Source organism: Myotis myotis, unplaced genomic scaffold (genome assembly GCF_014108235.1).
Source record: "Myotis myotis isolate mMyoMyo1 unplaced genomic scaffold, mMyoMyo1.p scaffold_m19_p_1, whole genome shotgun sequence".
Classification (NCBI taxonomy): Eukaryota; Metazoa; Chordata; class Mammalia; order Chiroptera; family Vespertilionidae; genus Myotis; species Myotis myotis.
In genome coordinates this window covers 217162178-217180304 of record NW_023416313.1, presented here as the reverse complement: position 1 = coordinate 217180304, position 18127 = coordinate 217162178, and the positions used below count along the sequence as shown (strand labels likewise).

At 54.1% G+C, this 18127-nt stretch overlaps 1 protein-coding gene across 2 annotated transcripts in view; it reads right to left on the bottom strand.

Annotated features, from left to right (window-relative positions):
• Positions 1 to 18127, bottom strand: part of SLC24A4 (solute carrier family 24 member 4) — a 117697-nt gene that overhangs the window by 22376 nt on the left and 77194 nt on the right. Inside the window, exons 3-10 of one of the 2 annotated variants that reach the window (XM_036315810.1) lie at positions 15128 to 15204; positions 10888 to 10962; positions 9805 to 9889; positions 8494 to 8597; positions 7756 to 7830; positions 4810 to 4835; positions 2953 to 3006; positions 1349 to 1434 (exon numbers count right to left, since the gene is read on the bottom strand). In XM_036315810.1, coding sequence (XP_036171703.1) covers positions 1349 to 1434; positions 2953 to 3006; positions 4810 to 4835; positions 7756 to 7830; positions 8494 to 8597; positions 9805 to 9889; positions 10888 to 10962; positions 15128 to 15204 — 582 coding nt within the window. Of the gene's footprint in view, positions 1 to 1291; positions 1435 to 2952; positions 3007 to 4809; positions 4836 to 7755; positions 7831 to 8493; positions 8598 to 9804; positions 9890 to 10887; positions 10963 to 15127; positions 15205 to 18127 lie in introns of both variants that reach the window. The other variant, XM_036315799.1, reaches the window with a different exon arrangement.

Sequence of the window (18127 nt, the reverse complement as noted above, 5' to 3'; positions counted from 1 at the left end):
GGGAATCAGCCTGTCCTGGGGGACTGTGTGGGGACCTGGCTGCCACTGTCTATGGAGCTAAATCCAAAAACAGCAGCCTCAGGGTTCCTCCCCTGCTGAGGGGTTGCCCTGAAAATGGCTCTCCCCTGGGGCAGAGCACGGAGAACCAGGCCTGGGCACAGCCCGGCTCTGCAGGCCGCCTTTCCCTGTGGCTCACAGGTGGGCCTCTGGCAGCTAGGCTGTGGCCTTGGCCACACCTGCACCCCCAGCCCGGGAGGCTTCCTCCTTCTGCTGGAGAGAGTCAGCCCTCAGGAGTGGCGATGGACAGAGCGCCCTTGCCCGAGGTGCCCACGGGAGGTGCCCAGCAAGAGCCTAACTCACCCCAGGGGGAAGACTTCGGAGGGGCCAAGGGGTATAGATTTTGGCCCCACGTCCCAGATGCAGGCAGACAGGCTCCTCCAGACCACCTGGTCCCACCACTGAATTAGAGTCGCCTGAAAGAGGACTGACCTGCCCAGGGCCATGGGCAGAAGGGAAGAGAGCCCTCAGGTGGCCAGGCCCGCCTCTGAGCTTCACCAGCTCCGTGGCTGGAACTTGAGGGGTATGGCCTAAGTCCTGCTTTTCCATAAGAACCTGCTCAGGCTTAACACTGGCCTTGGGTGAGGAAGGGAGTGAATTCCCTCCCCTTCCTGGCAGCTGCCCCACCTGGTAACTGGCTGGATTAAGATAAAGTTTTTAAAGCAGCAAGTGGTCAGTAGACAGTTAGAGAACCGACAAGAGAGGACAAGGGCCAGCCCCAGAGCCCAGAACATCCAGACCAGGGGGCCAAAGAGAAGCTGGAGGCCGGGCTGCAGCCCCTGGGAAGGGCCCCAGGGAAGGCTCTCGGGGATGGTCTGGGAACTCCTGCTCAGCGCTGTGCCCGCCTGCCCTGGCCTAGCTGTTCCTCTGGGCAACCGGCCAGAGGTCTCTCCAGAACAGTCCTCTAGAACCGGGCCTGCTCTGTCACCCCAAGTCCTCGGCTTCCTGTCCCTGGCCTTAGACATGGGCTAGAGGTGTGAGTCCCTGCATCTCAGACAAGCCAGGCAGGCCTTGGGTCTTCCTACAGTGGCCCCGGGAAATCCCAGGCATGTGACTGTGGACATGTTCTTCCGTTAAGCAAATGCCAATCAGCAACATCTCCATCACGGACCCCCCTCCCTTAGGGTCCTGTGACCACAGGTGAGAGAGTGAGGATTTAGAGGGAGGGTATGTGTGTAGGAAGGGAAGGGACAGTGGTTTCACGACATGGCCACTCCTGTCTGCTCAGCCTTACCTGGCCCCAGCAATGGCATGGAAGGGTCATCAGAGCTACTACCACAGTAATCATTACCGTCCTCCAGCTCGCTGCTGACCGTGTTGCCATTGGCAATGGCCTTTTGTTTGATTGTGAAGAAGGCCTGTATCTTCACATTGTACCTGGAAGGTAAGGCAGGAGGAGGTCAGAGCTGCGGGAGAGACCTGGCAGGGGAGAGGGCTGGGCAGCCCCTCCCCTCACACCCCTGCGCACACAGTCAGGTGGCCCTGGACTGTCCCATGAGGGACCTGGGGAGCCAAAGCTTTGCACCCGCATTGACAGCATTCCTAACAGGAACTGGAGAACAATGGGCAGTCTGACGGCCCTGCTCCCACTGACATGTGTGTGTGGGGGGGCTTCCTGGGGGCGTGAAAAACCTTCAGCCCAAGGAAATGCCGGATGCCTACTCACTGCGGGCCACAGGCCTGCCCGGAGCAAAGGAGCTCGGCTCAGCCTCAGGGAGCGGCTCGAAGGAGGCGTGATAGGCCTGTCCTCTCTCCCACGGCTGAGTCTTTGGGTCTCCCCCGTGTCACTGACAGCAGCACCCCGGCCCACACCCAGGCGGCCCCCCTCGCTGAAAGGCACTCAGAGAGGGCATCTTTGAGGGGCGATTCTCCTGCAGTCTGACTGCTCATCACCCATTTTTATAAAACATTTTGATTCACAGCCTCATAAAACTCAGTGCTGTTTTTTTAACCAACTGCAGAGATATAAACAAGAAGATAAAACCTGAATATGGCTCACCTCATGGGCAGTTTTTTCTTTTCCTTGTTTTTTTTTTTTTAATGGGGAAAATCATATACAACATAAAATGTGCTACTTTAATGATTTTCCATTTTGCAGCACTCAATTCAGTGGCATTAGTTACAGTTACAATGGGAAATCGTCACCATTATTTCTATAACTTTTTCAGCACCCCAAACAGAACTCCTCGCCCACTGACCCATTCATGACTAATCACCCCTCCTCCAAGCACCTAGGAATCGCTAACTCGCTCTCTGACTCTATGAGTGTGACTCTCCTAAGTACCTCATGCAAGCGGCATCAGACACTATCTGTCCCTTTGTGACGGGCTCCTTGCACTCCGCCTGTTTGCAAGGTCCACCCTCGGTGCAGCATCTGACAGAACCCCTCCTTTTTAACGGCCGGATAATATTCCTGGTAGGGAGTTCTGGGATGCTTCTGACCTGGGCAGCTCGCATGAGGCCACAATCCCGGGCCCTGTGTCTGCATCCTCCACGCGGAGAGTGGCGCCCCCTGCAGTCGCATGAGGCAGCGGCCCCGAGAAGCGCCGTTTTACGAAGCTTAGAGCAGAAGCGAGGCTGCCTAGCTCTTTTGAAAAGAGTGGAATTGACTTACCAGATTTATATAGATAGCAAAAAAAAAAAGTCACCCTGGGCATGGAGTGGGGTGGGAGAGAGGTCCTCTTTTGCTACTTGTTTGGGAGTAGCTTTGTCTTCTACCCACCAGCCCTGACTCCCCTGGCCTGGTGTGAACAGCACCCCAAAGCAGTGTCTGCACATCTCCCTCCCGTTCCAGCCTCCCCAGTGGGGTGTCCCCCAGAGAACTGGGGCTGGCCAGAGGCTAGACGTGAATCAAGGCGTCAGACAGCCCAGAAGGAGAAGAGAAAGGGCACTTACTTCATGATCAGAATGTAAAACCCGTACAAGATGATGAGCACCAGGCCTTCCCACCTCAAAGAGAGAAAGGAGGCCGTGGTTAGAGCGAGAAGGCCCGCGCTGGAGGCTGGGCGAGACCGTGCAGAGGGTGAAGCCGGTGTCCTTCCCCGTGCCCAGCGCCTGGCCCACACCCGGGACCCAGGCATGCAGGTGTGTGCCCCAGCCCGGCTGTCCCGCACACTAAAGCTGTCTGGGTGACAGAGAGAGAAGGCTGAGAGTGGGGTCCTCTCAACTCCAGGGTGCTGCAGGGCTCAGCTGGAGTCCCCCTGCTACCAGAACAAGGAGGGCCAGGGCCACCACATCCCAGGACTTCGGAGGGGAGAAGCCAGGAGTCACCGAGACTTGACACGAAGAGGCCCCATGATCACCCGAGATTCTGGCCACGAAGCAGAGAAGCTGTGGGTGCAGGCGGAAAGGGGCCCCAAGAGCTGCCTTAAGAGGGGGCATAGGACCTCCTGGGCGCACAGTAGGGCAGGGTCGTTCCGAGACATGGAAATACCGCTGTCTCGCATGTGCAGTGCCCAACTCCGGACACGGTGGGGTTTCTGTGGCTCTGACCACAAGCCTTCGAGGAGCCACACAGCTTTAGTGTGTCCGTCCATTTGACATATGTGCCCGGCATGGGCTAGCATCGCTTTGGGAGCTATTCCTTGTCTGACAGGAGCCCAAGGACCAGCAGAGCCCCAAAGGGACTTGGAGGTGAACTGACGCCCACCCCCAACTCCATCCACAGGTGAGGAAAAAGAGACCGGGGAGTGGAGAGGTTCCTGGGTCACAGGGCAGGTTAGGGGTCAGGGGGGGCCAGCACCAGGCTTCCCTGGGCCCACAGCACGCAGCCCCTCACAACAGGCCTCCTGAAGATACCCCGCAAATAGTCACGCACAGGATGCAGATTCTGACTGTCATGCAGAAGACATTTTTACGGCTTATACGAATGTAAGATACAGTCATGCTCTAGAGAGTGCAAACAACAACCTTTTCTTTAAAGTTTGCACTGTATGTATCTTAGTTAAGGAATCATTCCCGCCCTCAAGGTCATGAAGGTGAGTCCCTATGTTTTATTCTATGTTATTTTAATGCTGCTTTTTACAAGTGAGGACTTTTGCTCACCTGGAATTTATCCTTCCATAAGGGGTGAGGGACAGAGCTGATGGTATCTTGTTCTGCATGGACTCCTGGTGGTCCCAGCAGCAGCTGAGACCCCCTCCCCAACTCACTGCCTTGTCACGCATGTCACCTACCATATCCCCCAGCCCAGAAACGGGCCTACGACTGGGTTCTCGGTTCCATATTCCATACTGGCCTATGCGTCTCCCTGTGCAAAATACTGCACTGTTTGAATCATTTTAGCTTTATCCTGTATCTTGGTGTCTGGTAGGATGGGAGTAGTAAGGGAAAGCATGTTTGTCACTTTGAAAGGACAAATAAAGGCCTGATTACTTAGACAGTGGTTCTCAACCTTCTGGCCCTTTAAATACAGTTCCTCCTGTGGTGACCCAACCATAAAATTATTTTCGTTGCTACTTCATAACTGTAATGTCGCTACTGTTATGAATCGTCATGTAAATATCTGATATGCAGGATGGTCTTAGGCGACCCCTGTGAAAGGGTCGTTCGACCGCCGAAGGGGTCGCGACCCACAGGTTGAGAACCGCTGACTTAGAATCATACCCTTTTTATTTTTACCAAGTTCATAAGCCTGAGATGCTTCTGACCTGGGCAGCTTTTATTGTTTGTAAAAATAATTTTGAAGAAGATTCAATGAACCCAATAAGGACGCTAACAAAATAGGAGGAGAAACAAACTTTAAAAACTTACCACACAATTTCTTCATCATATATGAACTGGAAGGCAAAAGAAAGAAAGGGAGGGGGACACATTTACTCAAAAAACAACAGAAAAGCAAAAAACAAACACAGGCCTGTCAGCACCCAGGGCGGCCACACCTCTGCGTTTCCACAGGAAGCTGGGCCCCTCTCTCCATTCTGGGCTCCCCGACTGCAGAAAGTGACCTGGCCTTAGGGGAAACCCAGGTCAGCAGGTGCAGCAACCTGCAGCCCCGCAGGGCAGGGGCCTCTCAGAGAAATGGCCTGAGCTTCGTCATGGTCCAAGTAGCGGCTGGGGCCAACCTGGCAGGGGCCGGCCCTCACTAACGGAACAGAGTTGCTGCAATCACGAATCTTCAAAACTGAAGACATCCATCCATCCATCCATCCTACCTGCCTACTTATCTGCCTGCTTATTTACTTACCTACCTATGGTGCCTGCATGTATAGGAGAGAAGGGGTGTTATTTTCTGAAAAATAAAGAGTAAACCCTTGGGAACTTCTGGGGGCATAAGACCCACTTGTACCGTTTGAAGGGAGGCAGGGGGCAAGGGTGGGGGACTCCATGGTTACCTAATCGGGCACTGACATTGCCCGACAACCCCACCCTGCATCTTTGCCATGTGGTCCAGAGGAGGATGCTATTAGTTATCTATCACTGGAAGGGAGAGGGAGAGAGAGGGACATCAATGTGGGAGAGAAATAGTGACCAGTGGCCTGTGAGCACCCCAGCCGAGCCCAATGGGGACAGGTAGGTGGAGGGGCTACCCCCACCAATCGGATCCTGGAGACACAGAGGTTCCCACAGGGGATGCCAGCAGAGGCCAGGGGCTTCTGTCTGAACCTGGGCCCACTGCACTCCGCTCCTGGCCGTCATGTGGGCGGCACACACAGGAGCTGCTTTGGGGTGCCGCTTCTGAGAGGGTCGTGCTAGCGGGGCATCACCGGGAGGCTCCCCAAACTCAAGGCTTTGAGAAAGTGGCACTCAACCTAGGGAAATTTCGGGACACTCATGGAGCTATTTTTAGATTTTACAACCCCATGGGGGGCCCCTGGCGTTCAGAGGCCTGGGATGCAGGAAACGGTTCTATTGGAGTTTTCTCACATTGGGCACAAGTGTTAAGCGTCCTGCTAAATATTCAGGTAAATGACAAAAATAAATAAAAAACGGGAGCCTAGAACAGTTGTTTTTTACATGGGTTTAAGTAAATATTTAATTTTCCAGTGAGGTAACTGTCATGCCATGGGGGGAAATTGTACTTGGCTCTTTTAGGATTTTATCGGGAGTCGTTCATAATTTGGGGAAATGACATCATTGATGTCGGCACCACTCAGGGGTTTAAGGGACAGCCCAGCACACGGGCCTAGGTCTGAGCGGACGGACAGTTGTCAGGCTGCTGTCCATGGGGGGTGGGGGGGGACCAGCAGATTACATCATCGGGTGTTCTAGCAGGATCCTGCCAAAACCTTTATACACTGAAAAACGTGTTCTTTTGTTATAAATTACTTTTACTTGTCCTGTATAGTTTAAGGCATTATGGTTTTTTTAAAATACATATATTTGTATTGATTTTAGAGAGAAAGGAAAGGAGAGGGAGAGAACCGTCAACGTGAGAGAGTTATATTGACCCGTGGCCTACCTCCCACATGCACCCCAACTGGGGACTGCACCCTCACCCGGGCATGTGCGTTGACCGAACCAGCAACTTCTTGGTGCACGGGACGACGCTCAAGCAACTGACCCACACCGGCCACGGCTGGTTTTTGTTCATTACGTCCAGGTAAATTATTTTATCTACAACTCATTTTCTGGGGTGTGAGAGGTGGCCTCTCGGGTGGCCCCAAGGATCCCACCACCTGACCTCACGCTCCCCTTGTGTACAGGGCCTGGACCTAGGACTTGCCCCTAAGAAACAGTGGTCACGGGCGGTCACTCCCGGGATCAGGTCACAAACACTGGCTTCCATCCTGGCTCCTCCCTTCCTCACTCTGAAAGCCCTGGGCTGCCCGGGGCAACACGGCTCTGAGAGTGGATTCTCACCCGGGTTTGTGGGGAGGGGGCTTTGAGGTGACTATACCCCTGACGACACCTGTGAGGGAGCCTGAGCCAGGAGACTCCGCTCCAGAATTCAATCCACAGAAACGGGAGTAATAGCGCTTGTTGCTTTAGGCCACTGAGTTTGGCGGGAACTTCGCACACAGTGACAGACCACTAACAGAAGGGATAGGACTGTCACACACAGTAGGCGCTGGATCTTGTAAGGTTGGGAACTGTCACTCTAGGGCGCATGCCCTAAGAACTGGGCGCACCACGCCATCCGCCCTCTTTGAATACAACCTGCCCTTGAAAACTCCTTTTGGATTGAAATTGCTTCCCTGTGGGTGACACACTCTTTGGCAGTAGCCTGACTGTGTGTCATGTGCTTCACAGTCATGTGCCATGATGTGATCTCGCCCCTGAGGGAGCGGGGGGACACAGGGATACCCTCACACACACCAGCAAGCCCCAGGGATCCGTTTCATCTCCTCTGCCCCCTCACCCCCACCCCCGGCTGCCCACCCCGCTGCCAACTCCGACAGCTCCCAGCTGCCTCTCTGCTCTGCTCTGCTCTGCAGTGAATGAGACCTCAGGAACTCGGCTCCTTAGAAAACGGGCTCTGCGTGAGGGTCCCAGGGCCTCGGAGGAGATGCGTGAGGGGAACCGCGTGGACCATGCAACGTGCTTGGCTTTGTTGAGGCCTTTTTGCCCTCAAGGTGGCCCCTGGATTTGCTCCAGATGCGAGGGGTCAGTCAGGGACGAGATTCTGGGGACAAGTCGGCACAGGCAAGGCGACTGGTCAAAGCGACTGCAGTGACTGGGTGCTGGGGGTTCTCTGGTCACAGGGCCAGGGACAAAGATGGGGGGAGGTCCTGCGAGCTCAGGGGGAGGGGCACTCACGGCGATGAGCACGATGACAGAGAGGGTGTAGTACACGGAGTCTCGGCACACGGCCCACCACGTCAGCTGGACCACCTGCGCGCAAAGGGCTGTCAGCGGCTATTGGCTGGAGAGATGGGGGAGGGAGCGGGGACAGCTGCTGGGGGGGGGCTTCCCCCACCCCCCAGGCCCCACAGGGACACGCCCACGGAGCTCCTCCTAACTGTGCCACCCGAAACAAACGCGCCTGGCTGCGCTGTGCTCTCCATTAGATTCTGGCGACAGAATGGAGCCATGGAATGGACGCTCGTAAGTGAAGGGAAAGCTGGCCCTGCTCCTCCCAAGTAGCAACGTCTCATGCTGCACGGCAAAGCCCTATGTGGAGGCGGAGGCCAGAGGCACTGGCTCCTCCCAATGCTGGAACCTCCTGGTGGTAACTGGCTACCCTCCTCTGCCTCCCTCGGCCAAGCAGGGCCTACCCATGAGCTCAATGCTCTGAGGTCAAGTCTAACCGCACCACCCCCACCCGCCTCCCGTGGCCTGAGCATCAGGAAGATGCAGGTGGGTATTACGGACAGGCCAGTTCCATGTTCCCTGCCGGGAGGCCCAGGGCCCCAAACACTTCCCGAATCCAGCTCGGGGCAGGAGGAGACAGGCACGCTCAAAGCCTCGGGGGTCAGGGCCATGGCCAAGGCTGGGCCTTGGGTCTCCCCACTGCTGTCCCTCACGTCACTTCCCGAGGGGAGAGAAACCACTGACCTGCCCCGCGAATAATCCACAAACGCCGATGATACACAGGATGTTGAACACGGCAGAGCCCACGATGGTCCCAACCCCGACGTCTCCGTGGGTGATGAACACGCCTGCAAGGGAAAGGCACGAATCCTCGCCTGCAAGGCCAGGCCTGCCCCGTCCGCACACCCAGGCTGGCTGCAAGGTCTGTGTCCCCCTGACTACTTCCCCTCCCAAACTGGGGGAGTTGTTCTCACTACCAAACAGAACACCCGCGATGCCCTGAAAGGCCAGCTACTCTAATTCTTCCATTTTCTCGAGCAGCTTATTTAAGACATAATTCACATGCCATAAATTCACCCATTTAACCCTTTGCGGTCGTTTGTCTACTCTCAGCCACCAAAGCTTTTTTACCGTTCCGGTCGTATGTCTGCTCTCAGCTACCACAGCAAGGAACCGTACGAATCTTAACTCTATTCATTCATGTATCAGTTCATAATTTCTCTGAAAGCTCTTAAGTGTAAAGCGACCTTGTCACGAACCAAAACACTGCCCCGACAAATTGGAGATATAGAAACTCAATATAAACAAACGCGGTCGTTCCACACTCGCCATGCAAAACACCGTGGCGAGTCAGTCGCCTTTTGAGAGTGAAGAAATCGACAAGCTTCGGAGATACTTCGCAGAATTTCAAATAAAGCTTTACAAATTACGTTTAACTGTAATTAGGCATTCTCGCTTGTTAAGATATTTCAAAATAATACTCCAAAATGGCAAAAAGAAAGTTACCAAAAGAAGTGTACTGCGAATCTGAAAGTAACGATGAAGAGTTTTACTTTGGCACCTTGAATACTGACTCTGACGTAGAAAGTGATAACGTTTGTAGTGATTCTACTAGTAGTGACGTAGTTCCAAAAAAAGAATTAATAAATCTTGTTTATCCTTCATAATCTTGCATGTTATGTATCACTGCTCTTTCAATGGAAATTAATTCCGACCAGTACGACACCCATGTCCAAATTTAATACGACCACAAAGGGTTAAAGTATCAATTCAGTGTTTTGCAGTATAGTCACAGAATTGTGCAACCATCACCACAACCTAATTTGGGAACGTTTTCATCGCCCCAAAAGGAAACCCTGTACCCATTAGCACCCCTGCTCCACCCATTAGTGGTTCCACCCCAGGGAACCACTAATGTACTCCCTGTCTCTCCAGCTCTCCCATTTTACAGATGAGAAAAACTGAGGCCCAGAGCTGACAAATGCCTTGACTTGTCAGGGCACCAAACCTGGGCTCTCTCCAGATCCTGTGTCTCTGGCTGGTGGGATTTCTTACCAATGACAGAAGCAAACAGCTCAGGCGTTGAGCTTCCCGCAGCCATGAAGGTGGCTCCAGCCACATCTTCACTCAGATGGAGTTTCTGAAACAGAAATGACCGCAGACCCTCAGGCTGTGACGTGGGGGCAGGGGATGCACTGACTGGACACCTGGGCAGCCAGGGAGAGCGTGGAGTCAGCTCCTCCCCTGGCATCATCTCCTCCCTGGACCAGAGCACAGGCCCTCAGCCGCTCTACAGGGCCCTCAATCCAGAATCCCACCCCTCCCCCATCTGGAGGTGAGCACGTGGCTCCCTCGGAGGGGGCCAGGGCAGGTGAGACAAAGCCTTTGCATACTTATCCAGGTCACTCATTATTTAGGGGACCCAGGTCAAGTAGCCAGTCCTGATCTTTGCTCAGCACCCAGGTAAAGTACCGAAGTGCCTGCCGCTAACAATCCATGTCCCCAGCTGTAAAAGTCACCCCAATATGGCCTCAAACAGCTGGGAGATTTCGCACGGGTAAAGTGTGGCAAAGCCCTGAGCAGTCTGCACACAGTAGGTGCTTTTCCTTCCTTGACTGGAAGCCAAGACTAAGGCAGGATAGAAACAGACTGGGTCTTGTATACGGGTAGGAAGAAGGAAGTGGAAACTTAACGAAATTAAAAGGAGGAAATGTCACCCTGCTGAGGTTGGAACAGAGGGTGTTCCCTGCCCTTGCAGCTCTGCCTCCTCCCCTGGGACACAGATCCCCACCTGGTACAAGCCTCTGACACCTGGTTATGGCAAATGCTCCCTAACTAACCAGGTTTGGCATAACTGCGGCAGCCAGCGGGCCTGCCTGCCTTGGAGCCAGACATGCTGGGTAGCGGTTACGCGCTGGGAGCACGTTCTCCTGCCAAGTCTGGGAAAGGATGCTGGCTGCCCGCAAACTCTAATCTGGGTGTTTCAGAGTGAGACTTCGCCATGGTGACACCGAGTGACCGGCCTGCCAGGCTGCACTGCCAGGCGCTCCCAGTCCCCCTCGGCCAGGCACCGACGTGCCACAATCACCCCCAGCCCCTCCCAGACTTCACCGCAGGTCCCAAGTCTCTCCCACGCACCTCGCAGATCTTTTCCAGAGACGGAACGAAGAAGTCATCGCACACGATGGCCAGGGCGTAGAACATGTATAGAGCCTGCGGTGGAAGCGGGACAGAGAGAGTCAGCGAGGGCACCTGCCACCGAGAAGGCACGGCCGGGCATCCATCACACCCAAACCAGCCTGCGGGCAGAGGTGGGGCACACAGGCAGGCCTAGAGGAAAGTTCTGGCACCACACAGACTGACTCCACTCCCTCAATCCCCGCCCTGACAAAACGGGAAACTGAGGCCCAGAGGGGACTGAAACCCAGGCCACCTGGCCTTGTGCTCGGTCCTCTCGCCTTAAAGCAGCAGCTCTCCCAGCAGTGTATGCCCTCAAAAGGCAACACCCAAACTTTGAGGAAAAGCATTTAAAATCACCATTTTGAGCCTGGCTGGGAAGGCTCAGTGGTGGAGCACTGATCTATGAACCAGGAGGTCATGGTTTGATTCCCGTCAGGGCACATGCCCGGGTTGCGGGCTCGATCCTCATCACTGATGTTTCTATCTCTCTCTCCCCGCCTCCCTTCCTCTCTGAAATCAATCAAAATGTTTTAAAATCACCATTTTAAGAATTTAAAAATAATAATCCTGATTTTCCTCTAGTTTTAGTGGAGGCACCGTTTCTTGAGATCTGGCATTTCCCGGGGTGCCACCTGACGTTGGCACAAGTCACTGACAATGAGAGGTTCATGGGACAGAGGGTCTGGATTCTAATGCCGATGCCCACACTTATTTGCCATGTGAGTTACGTGGCAAGTTACGTCTCTAGGTCTCAGTGTCTGCATCTGTTTAATGACAGAGTGAGAAGAGATCAGTCGCTTCAGAATGGCTTTCCATCCAGCACCCCTCACCTGCCCTGTCCACCCAACGCAGCTCTACTGAGCTCACCTCGGTGCCAGGCCCTGTGCTCAGCATCAGGGGTGCCCAGTGAGGACACCAATAAAAGCCTCTGCCTCTTGTCACTTAGCTTCATGGGGGACAAACAAGTGGGCAAATACAGTATCTCTTACTGCCTGGGAAGAGGACGTGCAAAGGTCCTGAGGCAGGCGTGCGCTCAGTGCATGTGAGGAACTGCAAGGTCCCTGGCGCAGGTAGAACACAGTGAGAGTGAGGTGGGAAATGGAGGAGGGGAGGCTGGAGGGAGAGGCAAGGATGAGGACTCACAGAAAAGAGGCGAGACTTTACCCTCAGCACTGGGGGGAGCCACTTCTCTCCGAGAAGAAAACGCAATGTGAGTACCCTGTGTGCAAAGGGGGGCCGGCCGAGCTGCTCCACCCACAACAGCGTGACACTCCGACAACCTCACAGTTACTGACTACGACCAATAAAATAAACAGGAGACACGGCAGCTGTGGCCGAGGCATCCGGGGCAGGTGTCCACTGCCGTCCAGGTGTGGCCGTCCCTGGACTTGACTATCTTTGGGAGGAAGCAAAATGAAACAAATACTGGGGGTGCAGATAAAGGAAGAGTGAGCTGGCAGAGACCCCACTACAAATCTCAGGATCTTGACTTGAACTGACACCCCCAGAAATCCCCCCCAACATTGTCTCCCAGGCAGAGGGTGTTCCGCGAGGCCGGAGCCTCTCACTCCCCTGAGATCTCAGAAACACCGGAGAGAAAGGGGGGCCAAGGAGGGGCTACTGCTCCCCTCACTTGAAGCTGGCTCTAAGGCTGGGGCCTTCTCTTCCTCCAAAAAAGGGGTCAGTAAACCCTTTCTTAAAGGGCCAGACAGCAAGTACTTTAGGCTTTGAGGTCTTTATTGCTGTAAAACAGCCATGGAATGGGTGTGCCTGTGTTCCAATAAAACTTTATTTATAAAAACAGGAGGTGGGCTGGAATGAGCCCTCCAGCCACAGTCTGGCAATCCCTGCTCTAAAGGGTTCCCGTAAAATTCCCGAGGGGCTCTGCGGTTCCAGGTTTTGTCACGGCAATGCCAAGCGTGCGGCAGAGCAACAAAACTAAGGGCTGAATTCACACTCTCTTAGTGAAGAAGGGGGGGAGTGCATGAAAAAACAACAAAAACAACAACAGAGAAACTAGGAAGGTAATAACTCTATTACAGAAATCATATACAGGCCTGTCATTCGAGATCTGCCGACGATCTTCATTCTAACCTCCATTTCCATTAACGGCGCATCCTGTTAATTAAAACTTCACTCATTCATTACCCACTGCTGGCTGCTACCAATGTGAGAATCCCAGCTTTTACTTTCTTAATTATCTCTTGCAAAGACTAGTATCTGGTTGGGTTTAAATATATAAGCAGATGGTGCTGAGCGGTCGGGAACCTAAGCAAGAGGAAACTGTGCTGTGTCTGATCCGGTGGCCACCTTCCTACCACAATGGGGCTGGCAGGCCTTTCCGCCCAGGGACCCGGAGTTAACTACCGGTGGCTCCCTGGACATGGAGTCTCTGTCACAGCTCCTCGGCTCTGCCACAGAGGCAGAAGCAGCCACTGGTAACACAGAAATGCATGGGAACGGCCGTGTTCCAATAACACTTTATGTACAAACACGGACGGTGGCCACAGGCTGTGGTTCGCCTACCCCTACCCAAGACAAGCGACTTTCACCCATAACGTGGGTTTGAACCCACGATTCCTTTTTGAGTGGCTACATCCCCGCCACCATTGGGCATCAAGGCCCGTCTGAGTACAGGGGAGGTTTGAGACGTGCACCGGAGTTTTACGCTACCGCCCTGCAAGGTGGTAGATTTGGGGGGATCATGGCAGCAAGCACGCGCAGAGCACTTACTATGTGCCAGGCAAGGCCTGCTGCACTCGGCCTACATTCACTTGCAGGTACGCGCCTGGGAAAGACGCTGTCACGCCTGCTGGGGTCCAACCCCAGCAGGTCCAGGGGTCCCCAAAGGTGTGGACAGAGTCGGCGAAGAAGGAATGACACGGAGACAGCGTTCAGTTGATCAGCAGCCTAGCCAGGATCTCTAGCCAGGATCTCCAGCCAAGTTCTGTTCAGGATCTCCAGCGAAGTTCTGGTTAGGATCTCCAGCCAGGTTCGGTCGCCAGGTTCTGTAGCCGGGTTCTTCAGCCAGGTTCTGTCTAGGTTCTCCAGTCAGGTTTAGTCACCAGGTTCTAGTCAGGTTCTCTTGCCTTGTTCTATCCAGGTTCTATAGCCAGGTTCTGTCTCTAGGTTCTTTAGCCAGGTTCTCTCGCTAGGTTCTGTCTCTAGGTTCTGTGGCCAGTTTCTGTCCAGGATCTTTTGCCATGTTCTCTCGCTAGGTTCTGTCTCTAGGTTCTGTCTCCAGTTTCTGTCCAGGATCTTTTGCCATGTTCTCTCCAGCGAAGTTCTTCTGTCTCTAGGTTCTGTGTAGGTTCTGTGTCTAGGTTCTGTGTCCTGTTGTCTTGTTACATCTGTATTTATACCAGTTGATTCCAATCCTATCAATCTCTATTCCAAAGGTTAGGGCATTTCTTATCTCCATTCCAGGGAGTAAAGATTATGTAGCTTAAGCATGATTGTTCATAATTAAAGTGATTAATTACCCGCCTGGCACTTAGTTAAGGGGTTTTATTCCCTCCCTAACTTCAGAGGAAAATCCCTACCTGGGGAAACAACCTTTCTCAGAGAGGTGACCTTGGTTAAAACACATAGTGCCAAGAAGGTGAGCAAGCCGAAACCGGTTTGGCTCAGTGGATAGAGCGTCGGCCTGCGGACTGAAAGGTCCCAGGTTCGATTCCGGTCAAGGGCATGTACCTGGGTTGCGGGCATATCCCCAGTAGGAGATGTGCAGGAGGCAGCTGATCGATGTTTCTCTCTCATCGATGTTTCTAACTCTCTATCTCTCTCTCCCTTCCACTCTGTAAAAAATCAATAAAATATATTTAAAAAAAAAAAAAAAAGAAGGTGAGCAAACATATTAAGAACAGTATGCCATATATGCCAGGTCCCTTGAAACAGCAAGGATGGACCGGCTCCCGGCACACGCCCATTGAGAGAAGCAGAAAATGAGGCACCAGGTGACCCAGATTCTTGTCTTGGCTCGGGCCACGCACTAGGTGACACGGATCACGTCACCTAACATTCCAGACTTTGTTTTTTTGTGGGTCCAGCACCTGCCCCCCTCACGGGCTCTGACAAGGACTGCACATGACCTTGGACATGCCGTGGCTCAGCTGTGCTCTGCGGACAGGCTCCACCTGCATCGCCCCCCCCACGCCACCCCCGCCATGGGAGCACCTGCCCCGTGAGGGCCACTTACACCGAGGATGTGCAGCAGGACGGCTCCGTGCTGTCGCTCCGTGTTGGAGAACAGGTCTGTGGGGAACTCGTGAATGGCTGGAAGACAAGAGGACACGGCAGTGTTAGTGCTGAATGGGAGCTGAGGCTCAGGGGCGGGTCTCAGAGCAGGACCCAGGCCGAGGTGGCGCAAGGGAGAGGGGAGGGCTGAGAGCACTGGTCCTGGTCCCTGGTCCCTGGGCCCCCGCAGGTCCACTCAGGTGCCAGGTGTGCTTCCACTAGCATCTTGGGTCATCGCACACCACGGGTCGGCCCTCCTCTGGCCCCAAGCATGTCCCTGCCGGGTGGACACTGCCACTCTCATCACCTGGGGTGGTGGGCAGCCTGCGAGGTGCGGAGCCCTCTGTGCCGGAAATCAAACACTTGGGGTTCGGGTACCATCCCTGACACCCCATGACCCTTCACAAGGTGTCTGAGCACCAGGTCTGCCTTTCAGGCCCTGGGAACACTCCTGGGTAATGAAGGAATCATTCCTCTGCATCCCCCATTCGAGATGACCAATGGATAAGTACTTTGTGTCTGTGGGTCCCCTGTCAGACACCCCACACCCCAACATCCTTCCTCCTCACATCAGCTCGACCGGAAGCTTCTAGAAATCAGGGACCCACACTGCCCTGCACTGCATTCTCTGTGCCTCGGCCAGGCTGCACACAGTAGGTCCTCAATGGACCTTAAAAGTCAATTGAATAAACAATGATAAAATACTAACACCACTAACAATATGTATCAGCTGGTCCTATTAGAATACTTGTATTACCTTCAGAAATCCCATAAATAAACTAGAATGGCCTGGTTCATGGCGGGCGCTTGATAAATGCTTATTAAATAAACTCCCAGGAAAAAAAAAAACTCCCTTCTCTGTAAACGTCATTTGGCCCCAAGCTCTGAAAGCGATGGTTTCTCCTTTATACGGAAACTTCTCTGGTTTTTAAGATTAGATTCTCCCACTAAGACACAGAAAACATCTGCTCCCCACACACCCAGAAAACGCTCCCGCTGTACAACAAGCCGCAATTTAATGAAACATAGATTCTTTCACTTCTGGTGTTTTGTGTGTGTGTGTGTGTTTTGTTTTTTTTTCTGTAACCAAATTTATGCAACGGAATTGCTCTGTCAGGTCAAGGGCATGGCTCCGCTCCAAGGCCTGCCGGCTCAGGGAGGGAGCACTGTTTCCAGGAGAAATGATGTAACTAACTGTCTGGGATCGACAGACATTTCTGCCATGAAAATTCGAGATCGCCCCTGACTCTCCAAACCAGTGTTCTGAGCGCTGGTCATTTAGCCAGTCCCGGGAATGCTTTGAAAATTAGAATAAAGCAATGCTGCTGCCTTGTTGCTTCGAGGACATTATCTTCTGGCCTCCGGCAGGGAGGGAACGTGGATTATAAATGGCTTTGTCCTTGCTGGGAACAGAATTCTGCTTCAGCCACAGCGCCCGGCCCTGCAGCCCCACGCACACGCTGCAGGCTGCGGAGGGGGGCAAATGCCACTCAGGCCCTCATTTGCCAGCAAAGACAGCGAGTAACCAGCAGCGCTGCCAGCTGCCAATGACCCCTCGCCCTCTGTGCCCACCCAAGTCTTCGGGACACATCCTGACCCCGTGAGGCAGGCACTGCAGCCAAAAACGTCACTGCTTTCCTGATGAGGCTCAGAGGGGAGAGCGACCGGCTCAAGGCCCCCGGCCACCTGAGCCAGGACTCACAGGGGTCCCTGTGTTCCCCTCCCTGGTCAGGGGCTGGTCGAACACGACTGGAAACCGCCCTGCACTGGCAGACAGGAGACCTGGATAGAGTCCTGGCTCAACTACCCACGGGCTTCTGGGACCCTGGCTGAGTCACTTAATCTCCCTGTCCCTTTATTTCTGCAGCCACGGCCTGCGGCCACTTGAGGTAATGAAACAGTCACCATTACCGGCTGTCAAAGGCTGCAAGCAGGCAGGTGGCCACCCTGCCCTCCCCAGGCGGCAGCTGGTAACTGGGACCAGGTGCATTCCCAGTTCAGGGGGTCAAACCCCCTGGAAACTGGTGCTGGGGGTGCAGGCCATGGGGCATGCATGGCCAGAACTCTGTCTCCCCCTTCCTTGTCACCAATAGCAACAACTCCACTGCAGACGCCTGTGCAGGGCTCAGCACACGGTCCCTAGAAGCAGGTGACTTACGGTTCAGGAAGTGCCTCTGCTCCTTATTTCTGTCATGACCTTGGCAAGTTACTTAACACCTCGGGGCAATTCCCTCACCTACACGGGCCAGGCTGCTGCAGGGATTAAAAGAGAGGGAACGTCTGCACGACACTTAGCCAGTCAGGCTGTAAGGACCTTGACTCACAGACTCCTCCCTTGAAAGGGCAATGATCCCCAAAGAGAAGGTAAAGCCAGTTTAGTGGGGAAGAGAGTGGGCAAGGAAAGACAGGCTGTGTTACCACCTCAGTGTTGATGGGGTTTAAATCCCAGCTTCCTGAGGAACCTTTTTTTCTCTTCTCCGGGGGTTTGCTGAGATCCAAAGCCCCATCCACGTTCAAGGGCGAGATGCTTGCATGTCTAGAGGCGCCGAGCCTGCTGGCTGCTCAAATCCCCACCAGAGACAAAGAGGAATCAACAGGGTGCGCACAGGAAGCATTCGAGGTCAGGCCTAAGCCGATAAGCCGCAGAAATCCAGGGTGAGGGGTGGGGGAGAAGAGGCGTGTCTGCAGGTGGAGCCCAGCCTGGGAAGCCAGGGATGATCCCAGCACTGCCCCTCTCATGGGGTGAAGGTGGGGAGCAGGGGGAGGAGGGGAGGAAAAGCTACAAACCGCTCAGTGGCCAATTCCCCCTTCCTCACCCCTCTCCCCGAACAACCCCCCCCCCTCCCCCCCGCCCCAGGATTCTTTCCTTTGGACCTCAGTGCCCAGAACTGGCTTCTCCATCACTCCTGGTTCTGGACACACCCCTCTCCTCACTCCCAGGTGTCTCCCTCCCCGCTGTCAA